At 46.3% G+C, this 17,770-nt stretch overlaps 1 protein-coding gene across 1 annotated transcript in view; it reads right to left on the reverse strand.

The window, feature by feature from the left end:
• The window catches only part of LOC115085175 (uncharacterized protein C18orf63-like), a 195,792-nt gene that overhangs the window by 71,768 nt on the left and 106,254 nt on the right, over positions 1–17,770 (reverse strand). Inside the window, exon 6 of the mRNA XM_029590877.1 lies at positions 8,959–10,071. Within this exon, the coding sequence (XP_029446737.1) occupies positions 8,959–10,071 (1,113 nt within the window). The remainder of the gene's footprint in view (positions 1–8,958; positions 10,072–17,770) is intronic.

Raw genomic sequence — 17,770 nt, forward strand, 5'->3', positions numbered from 1 at the left:
CAAGCCCGATGGTCGCTCTTCTTTAGCAGGTTCAATTTCCTCCTCCGGTACAGGCCAGCCTCCAAGAACATTAGAGCTGATGCCCTCTCACACACGGCTGAAACTGAGGATAACTCGGATCCGCCCCGTTATATCCTCGATCCAGCCAAAGTCCTTCTAGCAGCTTCTGAGGTGGTTCCTATGGGTAAGACGGTCATACCGGTTTGCCTGTGCAAGAAGGTGTTGTCATGGGCTCATGACTCATTGACCGCAGGGCATTCGGGGGTCGCTTGGACCTTGGATCTTCTGACCGAATATTACTGGTGGCCTCAGGTCAGGAAAGATGTTCATCTTTACGTCAGCTCCTGCCCGACCTGTGCTCGACAAAAGACACTGACTTGTCGCCTGTGGGGGCTCTTTCAACCATTGCCTATCCCCACCAAGCCATGGACCCATTTGTCGACCGACTTCATCGTGGACTTGCCACCTTCATAAGGGAAAACAGTGATATGGGTCACGATCGACAGGTTTTCGAAGATGGCCTATTTCATTCCCCTCACCAAGTTACCAATGGCATCTGAGCTCGCTAGTCTTTTTGCCCAGAACATCTTTCGCCTACACGGACTTCCTCTCCATATTGCCTCCGACCGGGGCTCATAGTTCATGGCTACATATTGGAGAGCACTCTGCAAGAAATTTGGGGTCCAGTTGGACTTCACGACTGCCTTTCATCCCCAAGGCAATGGCCAAGCGGAGCGCACAAACCGGACCATGTAAGCTTTCCTCCAAGCCTTCGTGGGAGACCTACAAGATGATTGGGTGGCCTTACTCCCATGGGCAGAATTCTCCTACAACCACCATAGACATTCAGCCACTGGTAGGCCTCCCTACCAGGTAGTCTATGGGAGATGTCTCCGACCTCCTTTGCCTTTGCCGTTGGCAGTCCCATCACCAGCCGTGCAACTCACAGCTCAACAACTACACAGCCTCTGGGGCTCTACTCGGGAGAAACTTCAACACATGGCAGTCACGGCAAAGAGGTATGCGGAGCGTCTGCAACGTCCAGCTCCAACATTCCTTCCCGGGGACAAGGTATGGCTAAGTACCAAACACCTTTGCCTGTGGGTTCCTTTGATGCACTTGGCTCCGAGGTATATTGGCCCGTTCCCAATCACAGAATGGGTGGGTGCGGTCTCCTACCGGCTCCACCTTCCCTCTACGCTCAGGGTTCATAACGTTGGTCTTATCCGTCTTCCATAACAAGATCCCTGAATCTGCCACTCCCGCGGCCAGGAGGACACGGTCTACCAAGTAAAGGACATCTTGGATGAACGATTCCACCATCGTAGATGGGAATACCTCCTTTCCTGGGAGGACTATGGCCCCGAGGAGAATATGTGGGAACTGGCCTCTAACATCCTGGATAAGGGTCTTCTCCACCAGTTCAATTTGGATCATCCTGCTAAGCCAAGCCTCCCGGGAAGGGGCGTAAGAGGAGTGGGTACTGTTACAGTCCCAGGCCGTGCCCCGGTCCCTTCACCTACCTCGGGGCCGGCCCGGGCCGCTGCAATGCCTCCTCGGCCGGCAAGGCCCGTCCTGACCTCTGCCGTGGCGCTCCCTCCTCAAGGGTGATGCCGTCAATCCGCCACGTCTGGCCCCGCCCCCGAGGCGCGCGTGCAGGGGCTCTGGATTTAAAGGGGCCGGCGCGAGAAGATAGGGAACAGCCCATAGATAATGTCAGACGCTGCAGGGGTATTTAAACCCTGCAGCTAGGCCTATGCCTTGCCTTGCAACGAGGTTCACGCGTCCTGAGTTGCTAGTTGTGGATTCTGACTTCGACTTGTTCCTGGCTTCTGACTCCAGCTTTCGTCCACTGGTTCCTGACTCTGGCTTTCATCCAGGAGGCCTCACCTAAGTCCAAGCGGCTCGGGTACTCACGAGCTCCTCTCGGGGGGACCGCGGGCTTCCAGTGGTGAAGTTCCAGTTGGCCTCCTGGCTTCAGCCCTACTCTTCTCGAGCCTCTGGAACTCCTCTTCAGACACCGGTCCACAGGAGACCGCACGTAAGTCCAAGCGGCTCGGGTCCTCATGGGCTCCTCCTGGGGGGACCTCGGGCTTCCTGTGGTAAAGATTCCTCCGGTCTCCTGCCCAGTGCCGCCTCCCGGCTTCAACATCCATTGTGGGTCTTCCCACGGTGAGTCTTCATCTGTCCCAGCCGGTTCAAGGGTCCACGAATCCAACATTTTTAGCACCCAGACAAATGAATTCAGGACCAGTGGGATGTCCCAAGCTACTCCCAAATAGGACGAGAGGCTGCCCGTGATCCTGTCAAAACCGCATGTACAAAGGCTGCATCCTCCCAGGCCTGCACATCCAGATGATAATACCTGGAAAAGGTATGTAAGGAAGACCACGATGCAGCTTGGCAAATGTTGACGGGAGCTAACAATCTAACTTCCGCCCATGACACTGCCTGATCCCTAGTGGAATGAGTCCTAACCTGAGTAGGCAACAGCTTTACAGCATCCACATACACAGCTGTGACTACCTCCTTAATCCAGTGAGCTTTTGTAGCCCGTGAAGCTGGCTTGCCCTATTTACCTCCACCATGGACAAACAGGTGACATGTCTCTTGACATCCAAGTGTTGCAATAGACGATATTCCTCCGCATCTCTTTCCCTATCCAGAGAAGGCAGGGAAATGGACAGATTCAAGTGAAAATCTAAGACTACCTTTGGCAAAAAGGAAGGAACAGTGCACAGCTGTATCGCTCCTGAAGTCACCTGAAGGAACGGCTCCTGGCAAGACAAAACCTGCAGCTTGGAATTTGAAGCGCAGAACATATCGCCACCAGAAACACCGTTTTCAAGGTCAGTAATTGCAATGAAAGGCTACGCATTGGTCAAAACTTAGGGCCCAAGAAATCCAAAAACAGATTAAAACTCTACAAGGGTACCAGTAACCGCAAGGGAGGATGAAGATGTTTCACTCTACACCGCAGCCTCGGAAGATGCCGTCACTGCACACGGGTATCAGTTCCCTGCAGTTCACCTTGGCAACAGGTCTGGCTCTTCTTTGAGTGCGATGTTGCTTGTGCCTGATCCTGCGTTCTAGTTTGCCTTCTTGATCCTATGTTCCAGTTTGCCTTCCTGATTCTGCATTCCAGTTGTCTCCCTGAACCCATGTTCCTGCCTTGTCTTCCTGATCCTGTGTTCCTGTCCCAGCTCTGCTCCTGCTCCTGTCCTTGGACTGACTTCCTGGTTTTGACTCCTGCATGGTACCTTGACTCCGCTTCTTCGCTGCCTGTCCTGACCTCCAGCCTACCTCCTTGTTCTGCTACTTCACTGACTTTCCTGACCTCCTGCCTGCTTCATCATTCTGCCTATTCGCTGCCTGTCCTGACCTCAGCCTGCTTCATCGTTCTGCCTCTTCGTTGCCTGTCCTGACCTCCAGTCTGTGCCTGGTTTCGTCTATCTGCTGCCAGCCCCGACCCGGTCTGCCTGACACCACCTTGTCTTCTTCTGGACCCCTCGTCGAGAGAGACCTGCACCTAAGTCCTGCCAGCCCCGGCACCCAAGGGCTCAACCTGAGGGGTATGTGGGCTGGTATAGGTGAAGCTCCAGTTGGGTCTTCTCCGCCTGTACTGCCTCCCAATGATGAGGACCATTGGGGGCCTGCCCTCGGTGATGGTTCCAACCTTGTCTCGGTTCAAGGGTCCACATTCACAATAGATCCACTATCAGCTGAAAAACCTCATCCGACAATACCCATTCTCCTGGGTCTAGACTCTCCCTGCTAAGAACGTCTGCTCTTACATTGTCTTTTTCTGCAATGTGTGAGGCTGAAATCTTCTGAAGATTCACTTCTGCCCATTCCATAAGTTGGTCTATCTCCTGAGATACTTGCTGGCTCTTGGTTCCTCCCTGCTGATTGATGTAAGCCATTGTCATTGCATTGTCCGACATTACCCGGACCTCTCAACCCTGTGTTATCTTTGGTGTGGACAGATTGCTTGGGAGACAGCAGTATGTAGGTATTTGTAGGTGGATCCTTGGACCAATGGCAGATGACCGCGCCCTAGAGGGAAGATCCCGAGAGGAACCACCAGTCAGAGTATGGAGGCAGACATACATTAGTTCTTTTATTAAACAGTATACCAAACCACCAGAGGGGCAGTAGTGAGCTGGAATGCCCGGCTGGGCTGTAGTCCCTCAGATACTGGAACAGCGATCCCTGGAAGCTGAGCTGGAGAGAAACTGAAATATAGTGAGTAGGCAGTGTATGCAAAGTTCATGTACCGAACCAGATGGTAACACTCACACACTGTCTCACAGAAGCCCAGGAGCTGGAAGGTATAGGCCCTCGAGGAGCGAGTACCTGTTCCAGGGAAAGCTCTGAGACAGCGATGGTAATTCACTGAAGTAGTTTGGCAGTAAAGACTTCCAGGCAGAAGGGAATTCAGCAACAAGTCCGGGAACATGGGCCCTCGAGGAGCGAGTACTAGTTCCAGACTGACCTGAAAAACAAGAAGAGAGCGAGGCCCCCGAGGAGCGGGTACCCCTGATAAGTCTGAGGAGGCAGAGTAGCTTAGATAGAAGGAATCCTTATCCTTGCTAACTCGATGTGTTAGCAAATACTGAGACTTTAAATATCCGTCGCGGGTGACGTCCTCTTCGGGGGATGCCCCCGAGGTTCGCGCCATTGCCGGACACAACACCCTGCAGCCTGCTGCTGAACTGCAAGCATGCCTACTGGACCATGCGGGCTTCCAGCTGATTGAGGTTCCAGAGAGACTCTTCTAAACTCCAGCATCCTTGTGCTGATAGTTCCTGACAGTGAGCTCCCCAACCCCTGCGGGATCCAATGAGACAGCAGGAGTGATGAAGAGGACGTATATGCGCTCTCACCCATGGCACCACTTCCAGGGTTACTGCCATTAAACCAAGTACCTGCAGAAAGGATCACACTGTTGGGCGCATAGTGTTCATCAAGAGATGCACCTGCGCTATCAACTTCTGAATACGAGCTTTCGGCAAGAAAACCTTGCTCTATTTTGTGTAGAACCTAACACCCAGATACTCCAAAGACTGAGATGGCTGAATTCTGCTGTTGGCTTGTAAAATGCTAACCAGTGACCAAGGCCTAAGGTCAGGCAGAATGAACCTGTATCCAGAAGCCCAGTGTGAGGAAATCTGTGTGGGAGAAGGAGAGCTGCAGCTGTGCATGAGAAAGAGGAATCAGCAGCTCTGCAAACGCAGATAACATGAAGCAATTACCCCAAGCACCAGGGTAAAAGCGGAAGTTCCCAGAGCTGGCAAGTTTGTAGCCATGGAAAGAGAAACACATATTGGGGGAAAGGAGGAAGTAACTTGAAGACCAGTTATTATTTATGGCCTGGTAACTGGAAAATTACAAAAAGTTAGATGACACTTGAAGGAATGGCCAAAATTGGTCAGAGAGCACTAAGCTAATAGTCAAGAAAAATTATATAAGAAAACATTTAACAACTGTTCAGGGAAGGAGCTCTCAAAGATAAGCTGACTCACATCTTCTGAGCTACTTGCTGTCTCCTTCCCGAACCTCTCTGTACTATTCAAATAAATATTTCAATAAAGTTCAATATATTGATCTATTTGTGGTCTTGAGTATTGGTCATAGCGGGGATAAGCCCACAGGATCGATTCACTACCCAACCGAACCCCTGCAAAAGGGAGATCACCTTGTGGGTCACCAGGTGGATCTCTTCCAGAGACTTGGCCCGAATCAGCAGGTCATCCAAATGCGGGTATACCAGGATCCCTTCCTTTCTCAATTCTATTGCCACTACCACCATAAACTTGGAAAATGTTCTGGGAGCGGTGGCCAGACCAAGAGGCAGTGCCCAGAACTGATAATGGCACCCCAACACTACGAAACACAGAAAATGCTGGTGTTCCAATTGGATGGGAATATGGAGGTATGCCTCGGTCAGAAATTCCCCTGACTACCCGGCCATTATCACCGAGCGCAATGTTTCCATGCGAAAATGAGTCACCTGCAAATGACGGTTGACCCCTTTGAGAGCCAGGATGAGACGAAAGGAGCTCTCCTTCTTGGGCACAATTAAATAAATGGAATATTGACCCATACTTTCTTGAGACGGCACTGGCACCACAGCCCTCAGACTGAGGAGCCTTGTTAATGTACACTCCACTGCCTGTTTCTTCTGCAGGGAGTGGCAGGGAGACTCCATGAACATGTCCCGATGAACACTGTGAAACTCCAGCACATATCCCTCTCGTATCACCTCTAGGACCCACTGATCCGATGTGATTTCAACCCACCTCTGATAAAAGAGAGAGAGGCACCCCCTATCACCTGTTTCTGGTGGTGGGTCAGCAAACCTTCATTGGGAGGCTCAGGAGGTTCCACTACCCAAGCCTGCACCCCACCTGGGCTGACTGAGATGAAAGGCCTGAAATCTACTGAAAAGTCAAGTCCTCTATAGGTTTGAAAATGCTTGTTACCCCTGGTACAACCTCTCATGCCAAAGGGGCACAGTGTCTGTTTCTTATCTGCCAGAAACCGAGGAACCTGAGATTCGTCTCACTTATTGGCCAGTTTCTCCAACTTGCTCCCAAACAAGAACAAGCCTTTAAAGGGCAATTTCATAAGATTAGTCTTGGAGGTCGCACTGGCCAACCAATTTCTCAGCCTTAATTGATGCCTGGTCGCTATTACCGAATGAAGATATATATAGGGAATCTAGACACTTTTTACCCAACAAATGTCGGAATGTTGCGTCGAGCACGGAGATAGGAAGAAGGGGAAGGCCTACAAATAACCCTGCTACTTTGTCTCTGTCTTTCTCCTCCTTTTTCTTTTAAACTTTACCTGAGCTCAGCCTTTCCTGGCTGAATACAGAGACTGACTCCGGCTGCGGTGGGAGAGGACATATACCATTATTGCCACACTCGGCTTCCTGCACCCACTGCCTTTCAGCTGCTTTAATCATTTAAGTCTAAGCTGAGAAAGCCAGTTTCTAGACCAAGGCACTCAACTGAGGGACCATGGAATTCACCTCAGGAATTCTCAATGGGGGGAGAGACCATTTGAAATCACCACAGGAGAGTGGGGCGAATTAAATCTCTTATTATTTCTCCTCTAAAATTTGAAACAATCCACAGCAGGGAAATGTACGTCCACCTTCTGCTGGAGATAGAGAATACTGGCAGGCTGATGTCACTGCAGGACTATATATACTGTGACGTCAGTTTGCTCTGTCTCCATCTGCTGGTAGAGGTGCATAACCCACTGGTCCTGAAGTCATCTATCTGGGTGCTAGGAAATTAGCTACATAGCCCATTTAATTTTCTAAGGCTTTGATCTAGTCAGCAAAGTCCTTATTTAGCTGGCTAGATCAACTTTAAATATTGACCTCTATTTGTCCTAATCCTTTATTTTCCCTGCTCTATCTTCTAAACTGACTTGAAATAAAAATATACTTGACTGATCTAGTTTTCTGACTATGTTTTTATGCTTTTCTCAGGTTTAAAATGCATAATTTAAATTTTATTTCTGGCTTTTTCCTTCAGCCTCTGTTTGGCCTTACATCAATAATCTGGTTGCTGTTGCTGTAAATATTCTGGTTGATGACTGACAGCTTCATATTCTTGACAGAGTTATGTATCTGGTCACTCCTACAGAGTGGGCAGTTCTGTTCTGCACCACTCATTTTAAATATTTTCATTTTTGTTTACGCCATTCAAAGTTCAATAAAATTAGTAGTAGTTTTGTTAGATTAATATGAACATTTCTATCCCTCGGGGTGGCATTATGCTACCCAGACAACATTAATATCCTCAGTCCAAGTCTTCAGACATTAAGATTGCCTATTGATTCCTAAAGGGCAAACATTACAATTAAGTCAATATCAGTATATTATTACGTTTTCCATGTGTAAGTCTCTTATCAAGTGGATACTGAAAGATCCATGTGTCAAAGACTGAAAATCAAATTCAAATTAAGGGAAGAACACAAAGAGAGAAGCTGAGCACAGAGGAAATCAGGAGGCTTACTCAGGCTTACTCAAAATCACATTCATAGAATTATAGAATCTGAAACTTGTGAACATAAGAAGCCCTTGGGTTGAATTAGTCTCTGCTCTTACTCCAAGGTTATATCATATTTCAACTAATGCCAGTCTATCATGGATACATAAAATAAATCCTGGTTTTAAACTTCTGGCATGCTTTTTCTATCTTGGGCCTAGATTTATCAAAATGCGGTAGTACCGCATGCGATAGCAAAAGGGGCGTGTTTTATGCTAATATAGTATTTATCGCATTTTGCGATAATTACCTGTGCAAAGAGCTAAGTTAGTGCACATTGCGATACCATTTCAGATTCTGCGATAAGTGCCAAACCTGATGATTTCCTGCATTCAACCACTGGGGGACCAGTTTTTCAATGATCCCAGACACATCTGAAATAAGCCTTACGGGACACATCGCAAATGGTGATAAAACCTTACCGCATGGTCACGGCTGCTAACGCATTTCAAAGAGGTGTAGTTAAAATCTGCGTTATGGCTGTGCGATAGCTCTTTGCAGGGAGGCTAACCCAGCCCACTCTCCGCCCCTAACTCCTCCCATTTTTGGAATTTGCATCGCACCATACGATATGGTGCGATCGCATGCGTTAAAGGCTTATCGCATGCAAAAACGGGGCTTTTCGCATGCGAAAACGCCTTATCGCATTTTGAAAAATGACCCCCTTGGTTTGTTAATACATAATGCATGATTACAGATCTTAATGTTTGGAAATTGAAGCTGAAAACCAGGACTGGTTTCTCATGTGCCTCTGATAGACTGGAGTTAGCCAAGAGGACTGGGCTATGCTGCCAGGTCAAATGAACTATCTAACAATGCAATGAATGATTTAGTCACTAGAGCAACTACATTATCATATGGGGAACATGTGAAGAAAGTTTATGCATACCTGCTTTTGGGAAGATCTGATCTGTGAATGAAGACCACGTGACTTGGTAGAAAACTCCATTTGCGATACAGACATTTCTTGATCATCTACTCCTATATTAGGCAGGCATGCTGTACTGTCCAAGTTTGACCTATGAATGACTGAAAGATCCTTGGCTGTTCTTGCTCCACTATGGTTTTCTTGTTCACGCTGTGATAAACAGGGAGTTACCATTTTTGTGGTTGACATGTGGACGTTCTCTGCATCACAGCTAATCTCCAAACAATGTGGGTGGTTCACATTTGCTGTAAAGACTTTCTCTCTTGCACTGAAGTTCATACCTACTACTTTTCTTAGTCCTCTGTCCAAATTTAGTGTCTGAAGTTGTAAACTAATGCAAGTAGCAAGTGGAGGGTTTATGTCTATCTGCGTGCCATCATCTGTATTTCTTACGCCACTATTAGTGAAAACTGGATTTGACTGATATGTGGGGGCCTCCATTTGGTGACTGGGTAAAAATGTAAAATTACTGCTACTTGGTTTTTCAATTAAAGCTATAGCACCACTAGTGGTCTTTCTAACTGGAAAATCCCCGGCTGATTTATGGATGAGGGGAGCATCAGGATTAAATGCTTTTGATTTTGGGATTGTGTTTTCCTTCCCAATTTTAGATGATGTTGCTGATGAAGATAGCAGGGTACTTCGCTGCTTCGCTCCTGTAGCAGCTTTTGTATTCATTAAGTTGTCTTGCAGCAATCTGCTTTTGAAAATGGGTATAATTTTGGCAGGATAATTGCCATGGGAGCAAGCAATAGAGCTTCCCTGCTTCCCTTGGGAACTGGAAGCGAGAGAAGGCAGACCTGAGGCTTCTCTTAAGCTCACCTGATGGCTGCTCTGTATAAAGGTCTCCTCATTCAAGGTAGCATTAGCATGAGTACCCTGAAGTGGCTGGCTGAGATTTGTGAAACTGTATGTTTTTGACTGATTGATCAAAGGCCCCATCTTGTAGTCATGTCCTGCAGCACAAGCCAGAGAGTTCCAAGTTGAAACCGATCTGTTTGCAGAGGGGAACTGAGTGAGAGAAACCCTGCAGATTGCTTTGGTGGTGAGATTTGCAGGCCTGCACTGGATGTCCTACAACAAATAAATTGTTTACAATAACTGTAGCAGTTTTAAACAGCTTTTCATCAAATGGTTGTTATTGTTAAATATTATTTCATAGTTTATAAAAATGCCATTAAAACCTTACACAGCATTAACAAGAAAAAAATGTAAAATGTCATCTAAGGCACCCTAGCTACCTCCCTCCAAAACAAATCACTGAAATAATGCATTCTTTCAAAAGGATCTATGAACAATATTATCCCACACTACAATGATATTGACTTTACTTGTTCCTTCTTTTGAAAGGAAAAATGAAGGTCAGTTTCAAAAGGAAATAAGTTCTGGGCACAGGTGACGAACGTGCTCCAGTGTGTGCCTGTGCTGGTTTGAAAGTTACCATCTTATTCTGGCTAGTAAATGACTCCCTTAGAGAAAGTTCATTCATCTGATCTTTTTAAATATTTTTAAGAGACCAGTGCAGCATCTGAGAGATAGTACAGAGAAAATGAGCAGCTTTCATGCCACTGGAAAATAAGGCATGCAACTGTTTCTTCCAAAGTTTTGTGAGAATATTAACACAGTGAACAGTGGTGTGTCATCATTGGTACATCCTCTGGGACAACAGTAGATAATTCCATTGCTTTCATTGGACCTGGCCACAGCTGCTCTGCAATTTTATAAGGTCAGAGCTGCATATTTTTATCTGGGTGTTTTTGCACGAGAGGATTTTCTGCCTCACTCAGTAAAGCCAAGGGACAATTTGACTAAATCTTGAACAAATGGTAATAAATTCTGACCAACTACATAAAACTTTCAAGAGGTTAGAAAAGTATCAGAATAGCCAAAAGAATAACTTACATGATGCTGATAACTGATTTTACTTTTTGATTTCACACAGGGAGGATAATTTTAAAACCGACTGTGTTGTTCATGCGCATGTATTTTATTTAATGCGTGCACATGTGCGTGCATGACATAAAATACGTACAAATATACCCTACATCATGCTCGCATATCTAAAAGATATGCAGTTGCAGCATGTATTTTCAACAAAGCCAGATAAGTTTCAAAAAATGCTACTTATCCAACTAAGATAGCCAGATAAATAAAGAAAAATGATACTTAGCCAGATAAGCAGCATTGTTTAAGATTTATTAGGCAAAATGGTGGCAAAGCCACCACTTACCAAATAAGTGTATTTGTGCTCCTAATTTTAAACATTTATGTGTGGAGATTTCATATGTGATTTCTTTTAGCAGTTGTCAGTTTTTACATGTGCAAGTCAATGAATTTTAAAATGTATGTGTGTTAGATAGTAAGACATTGTTTTTGCAGAAGCATCTTGGTGTGATGCAAAGGATTAGTCCCTTATGAAAAAGATGTATTCACAGTATGCAGCTTTATGCTTTAGTTCAATGAGAAACATACTGTGTTACAGCCTCGTTTAACAGCCCACAGCTCCCCTCCAGCCCGCCCTTCTCCTCCCAGTTTGATAAGAAGTGAGCTTGAATCTTCAAGGTCACACACAGAGAAATAGCTAATTACAAGATAGAGACAAGTCCTTAATTAGAGAATAAGAATACCACTTAGTGCCAGATGGTGGTTAAGGAGTTAAGAATTCTGTATTCAGTGGAGCATAGCACCAATCAGCTCTACTAGTGTTGAAGATTGGGAGACACCTGGCAACTGCCAGGTTTATTGTACAGTAAAACTTCTTTATTAAGTAATGGATTATAGACATAATATACACTCCGCACATTATTTACAGGCCCTTTTATAGTGATTTAACGGTAGTGTTTTATTTGCTGTTTGGAATATTCTATGATTGCTTTAATTTACATTGCCAGTGATGATACCTCTGGTGATTTTTGGTTATTATCCTGGATGTCCAACATAATGTGTTCAGGTTTAGAAAATGTGCAAGGCTAATAGTTTCCCAGGTAGGAAAGAGACGGTCTGTACAAATTGGAGATTAGAGGTATTGAATAAACTACAAGAAATCCACATTTCAGAATATACATGCAGTAGTTTTCCTTATCAGTTAGTTTGGTAATATTTCAGCAGAGTTAGGAGACAAATAAACTTGTTCAGCGCATGAACAACCCAAAGATTTAATACGCTAGCACCTAGTTAGACTGGGCAAATTGCTGAGAGTTGATCAGATCATTTCAGCAAGACTCATCTCAACAACAAATAAAGAATCTCCAGTACCATTTTCAGCCCTCCCCAGAGATAACACTTGCAACCATCAACTGGAAAGATAAAAGGACATTTATCCAGGAATGTGGTAGCTTTTGATTGTGTATTCAGTATATATTTCCCAGGTAGCTGGAGAAGAATATTTACCCTTGTTTACTATGCTGATATACAACCTGTTCTCTGACCCAGATGTTCTTATAAGTGTCTGCTTTGAACATATATTATACAGAAAATATAGCTTTTCATATTTTCACATAAGCCATAGTCAGGTATCATTATTTTCTTAGTGGGTTTGTGTGATCCAGACTACAAGGCAAAACCCCCAATCCTTCCACCCACTACAGTGTATGAAGGAAATAATCAGTTTTACCAATTTGGCCTCCAGTTTGCCCAGTCCATCTTTAGTTCATTGGTACCCTCCTGGTTGTTCAGCCTGAACTCCCCCCATTTACCCACATCCCTCATCCAGTCTATATTTGGCAATAAACACATTTATCCTCACTTACACCAGATAATTAGCAGGTGTACATATAAAAATTTAAGTAAAAGACTTGCAGGTATTGTTTTGGCAGGTTCTAAAATGGTAACATATTCATAAATGCTGGCCCCACCCAGGAACACCAGTGGACTACCCCTTTTTTACACATGCTATTTTTCTAGTGCACAAACATATGGACTTGTATATGACCCTTTATAAAATACATGGTATTTTTGCACGGGCCAATTACCGGTATATGTTGTCCTTTTAGCATGATTACCTCTTTAAAATTCACCTTTTAATATTTACATTATTTTGATGTTGTGGATAAGAGGCAGAAGGCATGACAACATACTTTTATTCAGGAGCAAAAGCCTGTGCATGTTGCCAGTGATGGATTTAGGGTTTTGCCACCCCTTGGTGCTGTTGTCCCTTCTCCAATGTAAAGTCAGACAACAGGAAGCAGAAGGTCTAAGGCACAGCCCCACAGTTTGCTGTAGCAGTTGAGAGGTAGATTCTGTGGCACACTGACAAACATTTTCATCTTTTATTTATTTAAAATGCTTTTTAACTCGCACCATCACCAGTTCTGGGTGAGTAACACATATTTATTATTTATTAATTTCAAATAACATATCAACAAAAATTGAAAGAAATTTAGGCCTAGATTCATAAAAAAGTTATAAATAAAGCAAAATTATGGTGTGTTAGCATCTGTGATAAAAAAAAAAATGGGCATGGGTTAGGCAAGTTTCTGATCTACCGCATTATGTAGGTAAGTTGTGCAACTCGCAATATTTTATCTGCTGTCGCTCCTTGTGACCTTGGGCAAGTCACTTTACCCTCCATTGCCTCAGGTACAAAAACTTAGATTGTAAGCCCTTTGGGGATAGAGAAATGCCTACAGTACCTGAATGTAAACCGGTGTGATATCTCAATTGAGATCGAATGTCGGTATATAAAAATAATAAATAAATAAATAAATGTAGCGCAATGCAGTATTATATTGTGCAACGCATTAATGCATCGCACGTCATTTTACGTGTCACACATGATTTTCTTTGTTTATATATACCAGCTTCCTGCAGCTGCCTCAGGGTGTGACAGGTGTGGGAGAAGGTGAGCTGGAATTTAGTGGAGTTGGAGTATGACTTTAGCGATTTCTGTTCTGGTCGAGGGCTGAGGGGGAATTGGTGCCACCTATAGGGAATTGGTGCCACCTATAGGGAGGAGTCTCACAGGCCCCCTCTGTTGGCTGGTGAGGCCAGAGAGGAGAAGAGACCCTGCTGGAGCTTCACCACTACCAGCCCAGGTTCCCCTCAGGTTGAGCCCTTGGGTACCGGGGACAGCTGGACTTACTTGGGGTCTCTGGAAGTCCAATTGGAGTGGTGACGCTAACTGGAGCCCGGTGCAGGGTCCGGATACCGATAAGAGTTGGAGCAGTCAGCAGTTCTGGGGCTAGGGTTCTGGCATGGGTTGAGGCTGGTGGCGAATCTCGGGGTCGGTGTCCTGGTAGGGGTCATGGCAGGCGGCGAATCTCATGGTCAGTAGTACAGGCAAGGGTCGATATTCAGGCGAAGGTCAAGATCCGAAGATAATCCAAGACGTAGGAACTCAGGAACACCCTCTTGGGGGAACAGGAGCAGGAGCCAAGAAGCCAAGGCAAGGCCTGCAGGCCAGTCCTTGCCTTAAATAGGATGGGACAGCACCTCAGGAGGGAGAGGCCGTGGCATATTCCCGCTGCGGTCCCTTTAAATTTCAGAAGAGGGTGCGTGCATGCGCCTAGGGTGCCCAGGGGGCGAGAGGAGCCCAGGATGGTGTTCAGCCGTGTGCTGGCAGGAAGCAGTGCCAGAGAAGCCGGCAGTGTCAGTCTGGTGGGGAGCCTGAAAGGGGAATACTGGGGCAAGTGGCAGCTTATTTTGGACGATATTGTCACACTACTGCATATTCCGCTTCAACCTCTGGAAATAACTCTCCGCATCGCATCAATCCAGGGAGAACATCTCCCTGGACGCATTACTCATCGCACTGTCGCCTTCTGCCTCTCCGTGGGAACCCTCCATGAAGAAGAGATATCTCTATTCGTCCTGAAATGTTCTACGGACCCGGTAATCCTAGGACTTCCTTGGCTTCAATACAAGGACCTCACTTTGACTGGCAATCGTTGCAATTAATCCAGTGGGGACCCAAGTGCCAGAACTGTTGTCTGCGACCGGTGTCTCCAGCAGTCACTTCTGAACTCGACAACCCTTACCGGGTTACCTGATTCATATTCTGACTTCAAGGATGTCTCCTCTAAACAGAATGCTGACATTCTACCTCCACTCCGGGAATTTAATTGCCCCATTGAGCTCCTACCAGGTACCATGCCTCCCAAGGGCAGAACCTACCCTCTCTCGCTACCAGAAACTCAGGCAATGTCCGAGTATATCAAGGAGAATCTGAATAAAGGATTCATAAGACCCTCCGAGACTTCCGGTGATGATGTCACTCATAGCGGAGGAAAACATTTGAGCTCCGTGGTCCCCCCGATTGCGCTAAACTGTTAAATATCGGGTACCTCTTACTTTGGGGGTTTTTTGCTGGTCGATGGACCCCCCGAAGTGATTGATGACAGCTCCTGGGGTGGCGGATGCCAGCTGATCGGAGTCGGGCTTAGAGCAGCAGCGGTGCGGCCAAGATGGCGGCTGCCACGAGGTGAGGCCCATGCGCACAAGATTGATAACGGAGCGGCCTAGCGGCGTTTCGTGGAGCAAAACATAGGACTCCCCTCCGGAAGACTGGCAGCCTCGATACTGTGAGTGATGCAGCAGTGATTTAACGTGACCCGCAGAGCAGCTGTCAGGCATACAGGACAGCGTGGGTTACCCTGGAAGCCTGAAGTCTGGCCTTGACCGGCCTTAACACCAAAGGTGGTGACTATCTGCAAGTTTAGGCTGTGCTGCTGTATCAGACTGCCCTCTCCAGTTTTACTGTAGTATTTTGCTGACAACCTGGACAACCTCCTCTCAGATATTTCACATTGCATTCTCAGACCTTGCCGTGGCATTTGGCTGATTATTTGGAGCTCCCTAAGATGTCTCATATTATGCTCTCTGGGTGTGCTGTTACATCCTGAGAATTATTTGGAATGCTGCTTCACAGATATCACCTATTGCACCGTCAAGCTGTGCTGTGGCAGTCTGCTGAATATATGGACCTTCCTTTCTTAGATACCTCATACTGTACTCTCTGGTTGCGCTGTTACACCTTGCTGATTATTTGGAACTTTACTTCTCAGATATCACTTCCTGCAATCTCAAGCTTTGCTGTTGCAATCCGCTGAATATATGGACTTTTCTTTCTCAGATGTCTCATGTTGTATTCACTGACTGCGCTGTTGCACCCTGATGAATATTTGGAACTTTACTTCTCAGATATCGCATCTTGCAATCTCAGGCTTTGCTGCTGCAATCCGCCTAATATATGGACTTGTCTTTCTTAGATGTCTCATCCTGTACTCCTTGACTGCGCTGTTACACCCTGATGACTATTTGGAGCATTACTTCTCAGATATCACATACTGCATTTTCCAGTTTTGTTGTTGCAATTTGTTGAATGTATGGACTTTAGTTTCTCCGATGTCTCATGCTGTACTTGCTGGTTGCGCTGCTACCTCCACTGAGTAATTGAACACTTCTGCCTAGATATCTCCTTTTGCATTCTCAAGCTTCGCTGCTGCACGGCTGCCCAGGGGGTCCACCCTTACTGTTTGGAGGAAGGGGCGATGCACCAGAGAAGTGCGCGGAAGAGTATCGTCTGTCGGTCTCGCATCCCTGCTGCCACGATGGCAGAGGCCCCTGTAGGCACAAAGGTTCTTGACTCGCTGTCTGCGGATGCACTTCTTCAAATCTCTCAAAGTGTCACCGCGGCCTTAGACCTTCGTCTCACCAAAATACAGGCATCTATGGATGACATCAAATCGGCACTGGAAGGCCAGATGAAACGGTTGGATGAGGCGGAACATATTTTGTCGGATCATGGCGACCGGCTGGGCGAGTCAGAGCGCAGTGTGGAAGCACTACAAGCTACCCAATGAGCTAGCTGGCCAAAATTGAAGATTTAGAAGACAGAAGTCGGAGGAACAACATTCGTATTATCGGGGTGCCAGAGACAGTCAAAGAAACTGAGTTGTCCAAATTCATGGAACCGTGGTTACCGAGACAACTGGGTCTGGAGTTTTCTGTGACGCCAATGATCTGTGAGCGAGTTCACTGAGTTGGAATCTTACAGGATGGTGCGAAGAGACCCAGACCGGTGTTAGCGAAAATACTGAACTGGACACATAAAATGCAGATCATGAGAGCGTCTAAGCAGGTGTCTATGGAATTTCAAGGTCATAAGATACTTTTATTCAATGATTTTTCAGCGGCAATGACAGCACAACGAAAGGCCATGTCCCCGGCGTGCACAGAGCTGCATAAGAGAGGCATCAAATTTGAGTTGCTTTATCCAGCTAAGCTGCGAGTATCCCATGATAACAAGGTTCTTATCTTCACATCTAGAGATGCTGCGGACAGATTTATAGCTACCTTGCGAGCCGCAGGGGAAGAATAGCCGCTGATTGCCGTAGGAAGTTTTCCTGGTTGAGGAGCAAGGAGAGGAGGTCTGAGGATCCTGGTTCTTGTTAAGTTGCTATTTCTAGCCTTGAGGATCGACGAGGTTTGCCACCAGTTCTTATAGTTGCGACACGATCTAATCTGCCTTCGATGTATTGCCCGTGCCCTTGGAGTACAACTGGCATACCAAGGTCCCCTTGATCGGGGGCCTTGTGGCTACATCATGACTCTGAAATGCTGTTACTGTTGCTTGATTTCCTGTATAAGTTACGTTGTTGGCTTCAGAGGGGGGGGGCCCTTTCCCTACTGTTTCCAGGAGTGGGGGTGGGGGGAGTGGCTTCGAACCTCTTGGGGCAGGTGTTTCTGATATGGGTTATGTGTGTAAGTGAGTTGGTATTGCTGTGGGATGATTGGTGTAAATGGTGTGTCTGGGTTGTGAAGTTTGGGCTATTGG

The sequence above is a fragment of the Rhinatrema bivittatum genome, chromosome 2 (genome assembly GCF_901001135.1).
Source record: "Rhinatrema bivittatum chromosome 2, aRhiBiv1.1, whole genome shotgun sequence".
NCBI classification, from domain to species: Eukaryota; Metazoa; Chordata; class Amphibia; order Gymnophiona; family Rhinatrematidae; genus Rhinatrema; species Rhinatrema bivittatum.